General features: G+C 31.9%; 1 protein-coding gene across 11 annotated transcripts; it reads right to left on the bottom strand.

Annotated features, from left to right (window-relative positions):
- On the bottom strand, nt 1-12,360 carry LOC114309948 (uncharacterized). 11 transcript variants are annotated; one of them, XM_082867504.1, is made up of 11 exons: nt 11,925-12,356; nt 7,521-7,973; nt 6,222-6,539; nt 5,054-5,142; nt 4,750-4,957; nt 4,213-4,297; nt 3,864-4,044; nt 597-684; nt 345-381; nt 130-202; nt 1-47 (listed from the first exon to the last, which is right to left on the bottom strand). In XM_082867504.1, exons 4-8 carry the CDS (start codon nt 5,092-5,094, stop codon nt 678-680), a joined length of 522 nt encoding a protein of 173 aa, XP_082723630.1. In that variant the 5' UTR covers nt 5,095-5,142; nt 6,222-6,539; nt 7,521-7,973; nt 11,925-12,356; the 3' UTR covers nt 1-47; nt 130-202; nt 345-381; nt 597-677. The 11 variants fall into 11 exon arrangements, with proteins under 11 accessions (XP_082723630.1, XP_082723628.1, XP_082723627.1 ...); XM_082867502.1 differs by lacking the exon at nt 345-381 and having other exon boundaries at nt 7,521-7,979; nt 11,925-12,355; XM_082867501.1 differs by lacking the exon at nt 345-381 and having other exon boundaries at nt 11,925-12,355.
- Between the last annotated feature and the right edge of the window lie 1,271 nt (nt 12,361-13,631).

Raw genomic sequence — 13,631 nt, 5'->3', positions numbered from 1 at the left:
GTCCTTAGTGTCAATCCGTCCATTAAAGGAACTTGCCTATCCATTTCCTGTATGAATTGCAAAGTCAAAAATTGATGTGCACAAAATGGGACAAAGCAACAGATACAAATGCATAAGGCAGTAGCAAACCTCATTCAAATCATGGGCCATGTTTTTTAATGTATCCAAACCTTCTGATATCACTTCCAATCCTTGGTCCTGTCTGAACATCAAAGTAAAACACATTATTTCTATTTTTTATTTGGAATCAATAGAACAATGGATGTAGAAATCATAGAAGAACAAATCCTCATCAGAAAGGAAAAATCATATTTCCCTTTCCTATGCAAATGAATTCCGTTGACCTGATCAATGTTGACAAGCCTTCTCTGGTTTTTATATCTATACTAACCTCACCACAAAAAAAAAAAAAAAAAAAGAAAAAAAGAAAAGAAAAGAAAAGAAAAGAAAAGAAAAGAAAATTAGTGCTGCTTTATATATTAAGGACCTGAGAAATTCCTCATTAACCTAACGGTTATAGATTGTAATCACATTGATGTAAACCGATTTTATATAACATATTTAAATAATTCAACCGTGATTTATTGTGTTCATACCTTGATGCTTAGGAAGATGGCCCTGATGTGGAGTCAGCAAGTGACGGTTAGAAACTTGAGAGAAAGCTGCTGCACCCTGATTCACATCCTTCAAGTTGACATAGAAGGCAATTAAGGATTCAAGATATTGCATGGTTAAAGATATGAGGCACTAAAACAAGATATAAGGAAATACTTTCAGGAGAGATTGCATTTGGATAAATATTTAGCAAAAATTATTGTGGGTTGCATTATCAGGGGATAAAGGTATATTGATGGCCCTTGGGATTTTCTTTCACCAGATGCCGCTAGGTTTAAATTACTAGACTCCATGCAGAGCTCTTAGACTAATATTCATAGTAAAAACAAGAACTCTTAGACTAATATTCATAGTAAAAACAAGAACTCTTTCTCAGGACAAACATTGGGCAAGTACAATATATATATTTTTTTGAACAAAAGTGAGTGAGTGCAATTGGCTAGTTAGTAAAATATTTGGTCAACTAACATTTACTCAGAAATTCCTCATTGCAGTTTCTCCCTTGATATCAGCATTTGATTACTTACCATACCATGGGAGAAACATCCAAATGCAGATTTTATAGCAGTCCCAGGTACTTTTATCATGAGCTAAATGGTTATTTCCAAACGTCAAGTGCTTATGTGCACATTATTTATACCATGTTATATTTCCTTCAATTGTTTACAAATTTCATGTAAATGTATACTTCTCATTTTGTACTTCTATTGATCTACAGGCCTCCATTTACATTGCTGTGTCCTTTGTAAGTACCTCTCTGGTCCTCTCATGTTTCTCTTGTAATACTAAAACTATGAAATGGGTGTTCATCAACTTTGTGTGTTCTCCAAATTTGTACCTTGATTTGTAAACTATAAACTCAAGGACTGAATTTAGTGAGGCTTTGACTTCTGCACTTAAACAGGTATGCTTCGATCCGGGCAATAGAGAGTAATATACAGTCCAACTATCAGCAATGTCTCACCTATTGGGTTTGTATTCTGTTGCCAAAATCTTGGAGTCCATGCTTGCAAAGCTCCTAGTGTGGTAATTCATTATTATTATTATTATTATTATTATTTTGTAATATGGAGTTTGGCCTTGGTTTTTTTAGAATGTAAAAAGGTTGATGCGTTTGGGAAGTTGCTAAAAAGTTTTTTCAAACATCCCAATTTTTCATTTTGTATCACAGTTTTTTTTTCTTCCCCTTTTTAATAATTTTATGGTGAATTATGTATGATTATCACTTTTTTGCCTCTAGGTTCCCCTTTTGGCATTATGTAAAGGGCATAACCACCTTCTTGCTGGTGGTACGATTATCACTTTTTTGCCTTTAGGTTCCCCTTTTGGCATTATGTAAAGGGCATAACCACCTTCTTCCTGGTGGTACCTTACTTTCATGGTGCTTCTTATATCTATTTGCTCCTCATTAAGCCCTACATTTCGGGGAATTCACAAATATGCGGCCATTTACTCATCCCAAGGACAAAGGCTTGCATGTTAAATGAGCAAAATGACATTCTTGATGCAGCAGATAGCTACATCAGAGAAATTGAAGAGGATGAATGGGAGAAATCCATCATTTACAAGGTAAATTAATCAACCTACTTATGCACAGCTATAATGTGAACATATCTGTACACCTCCCAAAATGGTAGCTGCTAAGGCTTTTAGGTTTACTCTTAATTGAAATTGGTTAGTAGCTTATTAGTCTCTGACTTGTTTCATCTTAAGAACTAACTTATGGTAAGTTTAGTACCCCCCATTCAAGAGCTATGAAGCACAAACACTACTAACCAAAAATAAAAAAAGGGGTCAAATAGATCCTAAAGCCCTCAAACACAACGTGATTGTAAATAAAGAGTCTAGAGAGCGTAATATCATTTGGTGGATTATACTAAAATAAATGAGCGTAATATCGTTGGGATTGAAATTCAAATATTTCTCATTAGAACATATTATTAATAATTAGACCCTATAAACAAGATCATCACCTAGTAGGATATTTCTAACAAAAGCAGAACTTATTTCTTCTAGAAAAATTACTAATTATTCCAAAGTGACTAGAAAGAGATTCATTAACCAAAAAATGTTCAGTTTAGATATAAGATACTTGTCCAGAAGTTTTCCCAACTCAATCATAGATGATAAAATTGTTAAAGGTTTGATATTTTCAACTTCTATTTTTAACTCACTAGATGAATACATGCTGAATGCATACTCCATTTGCATTCTGCGATTGCTAAGTTGGGGGAAATAAAACACTGAAATAAGGTGTAAAAGCCAAAGATAATCAGATTCATCCAACTCACCTCCCTATAAGCAATTCCACAAGTGTCAGAAGTTAAAAAAAAAAAAACATGCAAATACATCAAAGTTTCAATTGAAAAAAACAGAAATCAGAACCTCACAATCAATTTCTTCACAAAACCAGAGACTATTCTCCATCTCAACTTTATATTGAATAATGAGAAAAGCTGTATCCTTGTTTGCACTACATTTTGTATTTTCTGTCAACAAAGGGACACGTCTTGGAAAGGATTTGAAATCTTGAAGATTGGATTGTCACTTGGAAGAAGCTTATAGGAGCATGTGTGAAATTGATAAAAGCAGGAAAAGGGCAGATGGTGGGAACAGGGCAGTTGCAAGCGGATTTTTTCAAGAATCAAGCAACCAAACGTTGGACAAGAGGACAAGTGGCAACAAGGTATGGATTTCAGCAGAAGTATTGCAGTTAGGGAAGATGCATCGATTGGAGAGATATGATAATAGCAGTTGAAACCAAAACTGCCAAGGATGGATGTTGAAGTACTGTCGTCAGGGACTTATAAATATCAGAAGATTGCATACGGGTTCATACTTGTCCAATTCATGGAAAAAGGACAACCAAAGACAAGCACAATAGTTACTAAAAGCTTAAACTTGTTGAAACAATACCTACACTAAGAAATTAGGTACTGTTACAAATCCTTGTCTGTTGAGCTCTAAGGACGCATCATATTGGCAATAATTACAATATCAAGAATAATTGGCAATAGCTTATTAAAAAAAAAACAAAAACTGATTTGGAAGGGTATGTGCAATTCAAGTTAAAGTATTACGACAAGCTTGTATTGTGATGTTTTCAAACTATAGCCTATATGTTGATCAAATGGTAGACTCATGTTATGTTGTACACACATCAGCAGATTTCTGGGAGGGATTTGTGCAAATTAAAGTGAACAAATTAAGAACTTCTATGTGTATGTACAGCTAAACCAGTTTAATACCTGTCATACAAACGAGCAGCAGCTTCTTGAGATCCAACAGTTCCCAAGTAAATTTGTTTCTTGTCAACTTTTATGGCTGCCTGCCATTTCATATTCTTAAAATAGACACCTCTCATCAGACATGGTTTTTGGTTCTCAAAATGCTTTCTCCGATGTTGCTTTCTGCATTTGACCTCTGGCACTGCAAAAAAGCAAGCATCAGTTTAAAGGCTAAAGGCATTGCTGACACAAGAAACCAGGTCCGCCCAGGAGGGGGATATATATGAGGATTGGCAATAGATAAATTTTGAGTTCAGTAAATATAATAAAGTAACAAAATTTTGTAAAATGTGTATATAAAAGGAAAAACCTGGATATTGTTGATTATGCTGCTCTTTTGATGAGCTAGAACCAGATGCATTTGATGACCCAGGACTTACTTTTAAAATGGTTTTCTGGGAAGCAAAAGCAACACGTAGCATATGAATATAAAGCTTGAAGTACAGGATAAAACATGTGAACAATCGCTAACTATCTATTTAGATAAAATAAATAAAAAAAAGTAATCAATTTGTGCTACTAATTTTATATCTCAAATGAACAGAGTATATACACTTATCAGCATGACATCAAAATATTGAAAAGCACAATATAATGGTTTAGGAATTTTGAATTCATCTCTCTCTCTCCCTCATCTAGTTTCGTTACTTGAGATTTCTATTTAGAACACCCTCCACAAATTCGATTCTCTCAAGGATTCCTCGAAGATTTTCTACACAATACTTGGCCAATTAAAAATCTGAATGGCATATAACAAAATTTTTGTGTGTGTGTGTGAGAGAGAGAGAGAGAGAGAGAGAGAGAGAGAGAAATTTTATACAAATTTTCAAAAGGAGAAAGATCTTACCCCCAATTGTACAATACATGGGGTGACATTTATGCATGTTCTTGGATCCACCATGCAATCAATAAAACTCATCATAGTTAGATTTTTGAAAAGAACAAAAATAATATGCCCACCAATTTCATTCAGCTCAGAAAGCAGAGATGCAGGGGAGAATTCCTTTCCATTGACTGAAACAGGAAGCCCTGAAACCATCCCAATTTGTACATATCTACATGGGGGGGAAAAAAAACAAAGAAGCAAATGCATAAATCAAGATTTGACTAAATTAAAGGAATTGAAATGCACATCAAACAAGCAAACTTACTCAGGTTGGTTGGGTGCATCTTCTGGCTCAATAGTCATCATGTACGTATCTTTGTTTGGCTCATTTGCTGGATCTTCCAGGATGTCTCCCTTCATTGCCACACCACGGCATGCGCACACACGTGAGAGAGAGAGAAATTAATTTATAACAATATGTAGGATCTTAAATTCATCTCCAAAGGGAACAATTCTATTAAAGGTCAAATTTATAAAATTTGACAATAGAAAATTAAAAGATTCATAGTTACAATCAACAAGCATAAAGCCACAAGCAGTCTCTATAAAATTTGACAATAGAAAATTAAAAGATTCATAGTTTAGCATAATGCTTTTATATATCTCACTGTTCTCATCTTGATGACCAAGCTACAAACTAACCAATCCATCGACAATGACATATGCATAAAAAAAACAAACTAAAGTGAACACGTGGTCTTTGCTATCCATCAAGAAAAATCATAACCTTCTATCCAATGCAAAGAGAAAAGCCTATTGAAGTGTTAATCTACAATTGAAGCCTAATAAACATAAAAATTATAATGTTTGAGACTTACTGATCATTGGGAACTTTCATCAAACAGAAACAGATAAAACAAATATGACCAACACCATAAACCACATATCCATATGGAGAGTCAGATTCAGTGTGGAGAAACAAATCTTCCTGTTCAAGATCAATCCTAGACTCAATCTCAGACATTTGCCTTGAGCCAACGCCTCTAATCCCCCCACAGATCAGTCTGAAGCAGACAAACACAATGAAAGTGGCAATCATTCCAAACCCAATAATTGTAGTTATCAAGTTCATGCCTGGACTAGACATAAAAAATGAAGGAAAAAAAAAACATATATAAAAATGTATATATAGCATATATAAATATGTGATGTTCTTGTATTGCATTGTTATGCAGGGATCTATCAAACAACCGTCTCGCAGGAACAGTTCCAGATAATGGTTCCTTTTCACTATTTTCACTATGCACATAGATATAGAGGCACATATACAGCAGAACAGAGTAGCACACAAAAACAGAGACATAAAATATAACTCTAAATTTTCCATCATGTTTATATTACCTTCATGTAGATGATTTCTATGAAATCTTGAAAATGAAACTTTCTATTTATGTAGCTTCATGTAGAGGGAGAGAGAGAGAGAGAGAGAGTACCGATTTAAGCTTGAAATGCGAGTAATCGAGGGGTCAGAGTTCAGATCTGGAGCTTCGAAATCGGTTCGATCTGGAGCTTCGATGGAGCTTCGAATATCTGAATCTTCGATGGAAATCACTGAATCTCGGAACCTTCGACGGAGCTTCGAAATCGGTTCGATCTGGAGCTTCGATGGAGCATCGAAATTCTGAATCTTCGATGGAAATCACTGAATCTCTGAATCTTCGACGGAGCTTCGAAATCGGTTCGATCTGGATCTTCGATGGAGCTTCGAAATTGCTTCGATGGAGCTTCGAATATCTGAATCTTCGATGGAGCTTAGAGAGGGTTGAGAGAGAGAGGGCTCAGATTCAAAATGATGTATGCGTATGGGTTGAGAGAGGGCCCAGATACAAAATAAGGATTGAAAAGGCACATGTGGTATACCGCATTCGGAGGCGTTTTTCAACACCTCCTATTATAAAACAGTGCCGTTTTGCTTAAAGAATATGCGGCGTTTATAAAACGTCGTTAAATGCTAATAACAGTGACGTTTAAAAAAAACGTCGTTAAAAAAACGCCACCATAACCCTTTTAGTGTGATTGTAGTTTCAGCAATGCTTTTCTTATCTCATCTTTCTCGAGATCTCTCTTTTCTGTGCAATTAATCATTGAAATAATTTAAGATTTTTTCCTCATGTCAAGAATAGCCACCAAAAAATTCAACGGCATACATTATCTACCTTTTCACCATCCACCCTAATAGTGAATGCTATTATACCCATAGGTTGTGTTGTTATGGGGATTAAGCCATGGAATTGGTTTATGTATTCTGGTCGATTTTGAATCCCATGTTTAGGTATAAAAGTGCACCTCCAGATTGACAATCCTTCTTGACTATGTATCTCCCATATGGAGAATACTTATACAAAATGGGGAGATACAGAGTCTCTAGATTGTGGGATAAAAGACCAAAATATCCTTGAACTATAGTCATTACACCATGTAGTCCATGTCTAGCGATTCCAAAGAAACATAAAATAGAATAGGATTCTACCAATATCTCCTTATTCAGGGAAATTTTAAAGGTGGGATAAGGTACATAATCTTTAATCCTGTGTTTGTGTTTGGTTGGAGGACTTGAGAAGGAATTTGGAAAGGGAAAGGGAAAAGGTACACACCTTTTCCCTTTCCCTTTCCAAATTCCTCCCCAAATTCCTCAACCAAACACAAGATAACAGATTGATAATATGAGAACTTTCAGTCTCAAAACTATGAGAACTATGATTGTTTAACCCTGCAGTTCAAATTCCTGTTACCTGGCTTTTTTCCATTGGCTGCAAGATTCATCACTTCAGAAGTTCTTGATCCCATCGCAGGATTATCAACCCTAAACCTCAGAGCAATGACAGCATCCATTTGCTTATTCAACTCCTTTGCGTCCTCCATCACTTCCTCCACTTTTCTCTTATAACACTTCACCACTTCATTGAACTCATCATCCAATCTCCTAAAGAACACGAACTCGTACTCTCCTCACTCATCCGAGAACATGATAAATGTAGTCTGATAGCACCTCTCTGACGACTCATCATCTTGTTGCACTGCACTCACTAGTACTTCTAACACCGTTGTCTTGTAAGCCCACTAAAGGCTCTGTATAGGGATACCCTCCTCTTCAAGGACCCTTTGTTGCAATTGGGCATGATGATGACGATAATGATGAGGATGATCAAGTCTGGATCGTCGGTCGCCATTTCCTGCGGCCCGTCCTGCGGCTCCCCAAAATGACGGGGGAAATTTCAAAAAAAAAAAATAAATAAATAAATAAGAAACTGAGCAGAGGCAAACCAGAGAGGGAGGAGAAGGAAGAACGGAATCAGGATTTTATCTGAGGGCCATAGACAAATAAATTTTTTTCACCATATACACAAATGCACATGTATATACAATATGATATATAAATTATATATATACACATAAAAATATTTAAATAGGATACAAGTAATCTCCAATAGGATAAAGAAATTTTTTGAATAGAAAATAAAAGGAGAATGTAGGATGATAGAAGAATGTCATACATATTTTTTATTTTATTTATAAAATAAGATTTATATATATATATTTTAAAAGTATTAATGGTAAATATAATTTTTCACAGAAACATAAGAGCCATAACTCTCTATAGTCTTCTACTAGTTCTATTCCTAAAAATAATGATGATGACACATTCCTATGTCAGAAATGTAATAATGGTGTCGTTTGGGAAGTAACTTTTTGACTTTTTTTAGCTATTTTAGCCTGGGGCTAAAAAACCTGGTTTGGGAAGAGTTTTTTGACTTTTTTCGCTTTTTGGCTTTTTGGTGAGGTGTCCACATGTTAAATGACTGAACGACTGAACTGCCCTTGGTGTTTTACATTTCCACTCCTAGCCGTTCTTCTTCCACGTCAGCGTCATTGTACTTTTTCTTTTGTGTTTTGGCTGAGGCGTATTTGTCATTTTTTATGTTTTTTTTTTTAATTTATGTTTTTGTCATTTTTATTTTTTTTATATACATTAATTTGTTTTTATTTTTTAAAAATAGTTTTTTCACGTGTTTCATTTATTTTTAAATTACGTTCTATTTTTTTTTTTTTTTGGATGAGGCGTATTTTTCTGGTTCTTTTTTTTTAATTTACGTTTTTGTCATTTTTATTTTTATTTGTATACATTAATTTGTTTTCATTTTTCAAAAATGATTTTTCATGTGTTTCATTTATTTTTAAATTACGTGGCAAATGTTAATTTCTATTTTTTATTTTTTTATTTTTTTGGATGAGGCGTATTTTTCTAGTTCTTTTTTTTTTAATTTATGTTTTTGTCATTTTTATTTTTATTTGTATGCATTAATTTGTTTTTATTTTTCAAAAATGGTTTTTCATGTGTTTTTATTTATTTTTAAATTACGTGGCAACTGCTAATTTCTGTTTTTAAATATTTTTTTTTTGGTTGGATGAGGCGTATTTTTGTGGTTCTTTTTTTTTTTTTTTCATTTACGTTTTTGTCATTTTTTTTTATTGTTTTCAATTTGCTTTTTTTTTTTTGGGTTTGAAAAAAGACAAAACACCATTACGTGTCCACAAACAACTCAGCGTTTGGTGAATTTACCAAACTAATCCAGGCGAATCTGTTTCACTTTCACAGAAGTATCAATTCATACCACTAGCAGACAAAATAGCCACATTATTTTCCACGTCATCTTAAAATAAAAATATAAAAAATCCTTTTCTAAAAAATAAAACAAATAAAAAAAAGGCATAAAAATAAAATTAAAATTACTATTTTCCATGTCATTTAAAATAGAAAACATGAAAAGTGTTTTCCAAAAAAAAAAAACAAAAATTAAACCAAAATTAGCATTTTCCATGTCATTTAAAATAAAAAACATGAAAAAGCGTTTTCCAAAAAAAAAAAAAATAAAAAAATAAAAAAAGTCAATAAAATAAAATCAAAATTAGCATTTTCCACGTCATTTTAAAAAAACAAAAAAAAAAAACCGAAATTATCATTTTTCAGGACATTAGAAAAAAAAAAAAACATAATAAAGCCTTTTCCAACAAATAAAAAATAAATAAAAAACAACAACAAAAAAAAAACACATTAAAATGAAACTGAAATAAGTATTGTCAACGTCATTTAAAATTAAAAAATATGAAAAAACCTTTTCGAAAAAAAAAACAAATTAAACAAAAAAAAAAGTCAATAAAATGAAACCGAAATTAGCAGTTTCCACGTCATTTAAAAAAAAAAGAAATAAATGAAAAAGCCTTTTCCAAAATAAAAAAAAACAAATTAATATATATATATATATATGTATGTATATATAAGACAACAACATAACACCCAAATTTACATTTTCCACATCATGTTAAAAAAAACAAAACATAAAAAAGCTTTTTCCAAACCCAAAAAAAAAAAAGCAAATTGAAAACAATAAAAAAAAAATGACAAAAACTTAAATGAAAAAAAAAGAACAACAAAAATACGCCTCATCCAACAAAAAAAATTAAAATTAAAAATAGAAATTAGCAGTTGTCATGTAATTTAAAAATAAATAAAACACATGAAAAACCATTTTTGAAAGATAAAAACAAATTAGTGTATACAAATAAAAATAAAAATGACAAAAACGTAAATTAAAAAAAAAAAAGAACTAGAAAAATACGCCTCATCCAACACCAAAAAAAAAAAAAAATTAAAAACAGAAATTAGCATTTGCCATGTAATTTAAAAATAGATGAAACACATGAAAAATCATTTTTGAAAAATAAAAACAAATTAATGCATACAAATAGAAATAAAAATGACAAAAACGTAAATTTAAAAAAAAGAACCAGAAAAATACGCCTCATCCAAAAAATAAAAAAAAAATAAAAACAGAAATTAGCATTTGCCACATAATTTAAAAATAAATGAAACACATGAAAAACTATTTTTAAAAAATAAAAACAAATTAATGTATAAAAAAAATAAAAATGACAAAAACATAAATTAAAAAAAGAGAACCATAAAAAATGACAAATACGCCTCAGCCAAAAAAAAAAAGAAAAAGAAAAAAGTACAATGACGCTGACGTGGAGGAAGAACGGTTAGGAATGGAAATGTAAAACACTAAGGGCAGTTCGGTCATTTAACATGTGGACACCTCACTAAAAAGTCAAAAAGTAAAAAAAAAGCTAAAAAACTCTTCCCAAACTAGACTTTTTAACTCCATACTAAAATAGCCAAAAGAGCTAAAAAGCCAACTCACTTCCCAAACGACACCATTATATGCATATATATAAGGTTATATTGGTGTTAAATTGGAGAAATTATTCACTGCATGGATTGATGTCTCAACTAAAGTATCGTTGGTTGAAACAATAAATTTTACTATTTGTTTATCTTCTTTGAAGAGATAACGGAACCCTTATTTAAACAAAAATAATGCAGAGCAATACTCCTAAAGCAATGGATAATTTCTCGTTGGGTTTCAGGTAAGTACGTAGGTAGGTTTGTGTCTGTCAGCTTTTTGCCAAGTCATTGGCTACAGCTATAGTCTGCTGTATCTAACATTCATGAATGAATGAAACGGAGATGTTTCAGATTAATAATTGTGAAATAGGTGTAATTGTATATTAACATTATCTTCTTTTCTTTCTTTATTTTTTTTTAAATTAAAAAATACTTGAAAAAGATATTAAAATTTAATTTGGCGTAAAATTTATAGGCCATTAATTTTGATTTTTAATGACGTGTTTATGCATTGGAATTGATAAATTCCAAAGGGATGGGCATCTCCAATGCATTGCTAAAACAGCTGCTAAAACCATAATATGGCCGCTTGAAAAAAAATACTCCAATGACATGCTATAGCAGCTGCCAAATTTGGTAACTGCCAAATTTGGCACCAACTTTGACAACTGCCAAATGTGCCAACTCACCAAAAATCAATCGTTTTCTTCATTCCATCCCTCATCATTCCCAGCAAAACAGAGTTGATTTTTTGTAAAACCAAATTCACTAATTTTTTTTAAAATAGAAATTGTTTAAAATAGAATTTTTTTTTAAACATAAATTATTTCAACAACCAAACCCTTCAAAAAAAAAAAAAAAAATCACAAACAACAACAACAACAATAACAATAATCAAACAATTGCAATGCAAATAAGAAATTTCAAAAGAATTTTAAACAATAAATACCAGAAATTTCTGGTGGTTGATGGATTTGAGACGAGGTTTCGATTTTTGGTGACAACTCTGTTTCGATTTCTGCGATCTGCGAATGGGGCTCAAATAGGGCTCCTTGATCTGTGATCTGTGAAATGGGGGAGAATGATCTACGATCTTGGTTCTCATGTTTGTTTTCATCTTCTTTGTGAAATGCGAAGAGGGGCCTGTGATAGAGAGAGAGAGAGAGAGAGAGAATGATCTCGGTTTCTTCCGTATCATCCATCTGTTACTAGTGGTGCTAGTGGATCCGGAGAGGAGACGAGGGAGAAGGATGAAGAGAGAGAGAGAGAGAAGGTTCTGGTCTGTGAAGGTTTTAGATCGAGACAAGAAATGAGAGTATGAAAAGACAGAGAGAAAGAGACAAGTGGTCTGAACGCTGAAACATTATTTTGAAGCATTATTTTTTGAGAGAGAAAGAAACTGAGTGGTTTGAAGGTTGGCACCACTGTGAACCGTTGATGTAATCCAACGGTACGAAAATGGGTGGTTGTGACGGTTGAAGCATTACGTGATGACTTTTTTATTTTTAATTTTGAAGTGGCATATAAATGGTGTGATGAATTATACAAATATTTTTAACTTTTTAATTTTTATACAAAATTTATATTTGTCTAGTTTAAATAATTTTCAATGCTATCATGAAATATACAAAGTTATTAAAATGAAGACAATAAAATTACAAATTAAGACAATTTTATTTAAAAAAAAAAAATTAAATGGTGGGTGAATTATATTTATGCTTTTTTTCAATTTTTTATATTTTGTCTAGTCGGGTATAATATAAATATATATATATATTTTTAAAATATAGTTGAAACAAGGTTACAAAAAATAAAAAAAATAAACAAAAACAAAATCACTAAAAAAAATTTATATCCAAACAATACGTACAAATTTAGAGGGAAAGTTTGTTGAAATTTGTCAAAATAGTATGTGACCATTGAAGCATCATTGCTTGCCAAATTATAACAATGACAATGCTATTTTGACAAACACCATTGGAGATGCTCTAACCCCCTGCAATATGAAAATGTTAATAATAATTGTGTAAAAGAATAAGAATAAATCAATTTGAAATATTTTTTAAAGTTATGAAATACAACAATGAATGTCTTCACTTAACATAAGAACAACACAAAGACCCCGTTTGGTGTAACTGTTAAAACAGCTTATAGATTATGACTTTAATCAGAAATTGTTAATCTGTTTGGTGTAGCTGTTGGATTATAGATTTAAGTTGTTGAGTAGTATTTGTTAAATAAGCTGTGAAATAGCTTTTTCAGTTAATTTTTATTTTTTGTTTGTCTACATTTCTCATAAAAAAAAATAATAATAATCTACAGTCCATTTGGGTCTTTTTCTATTTTTAAAAAAATAAAAAATAAAAAAATTTAAAAGTATAACTATAAATTAACATGTCCACAGCAGAAGTTGATAATCAGAAGCCAGGGGTGAGCAGCTTCTCAGAATCAGCTTTTTTGAGTTAAAATAAGCTGTTAGAATCAGAAGCTGTTTGAAATAAGTTTAACCAAACAGTCCAAAATAACTTTTTCAAAACTAAAAATCATAAGTTAACTCTGAAAAACTGAAACAAACACCCTCACAATATAAAATTTTTCTGCTCATTTGGATGATGAGGGCATTAACAAAGGCGTTAGATACACCCCTCATTTTAAG

The sequence above is a fragment of the Camellia sinensis genome, chromosome 4 (assembly GCF_055761805.1).
Source record: "Camellia sinensis isolate YWXY chromosome 4, ASM5576180v1, whole genome shotgun sequence".
Lineage (NCBI taxonomy): Eukaryota > Viridiplantae > Streptophyta > Magnoliopsida > Ericales > Theaceae > Camellia > Camellia sinensis.
Note: the sequence above shows the minus strand (reverse complement) of the source record. Positions and strands in the feature narration are given on the sequence as shown.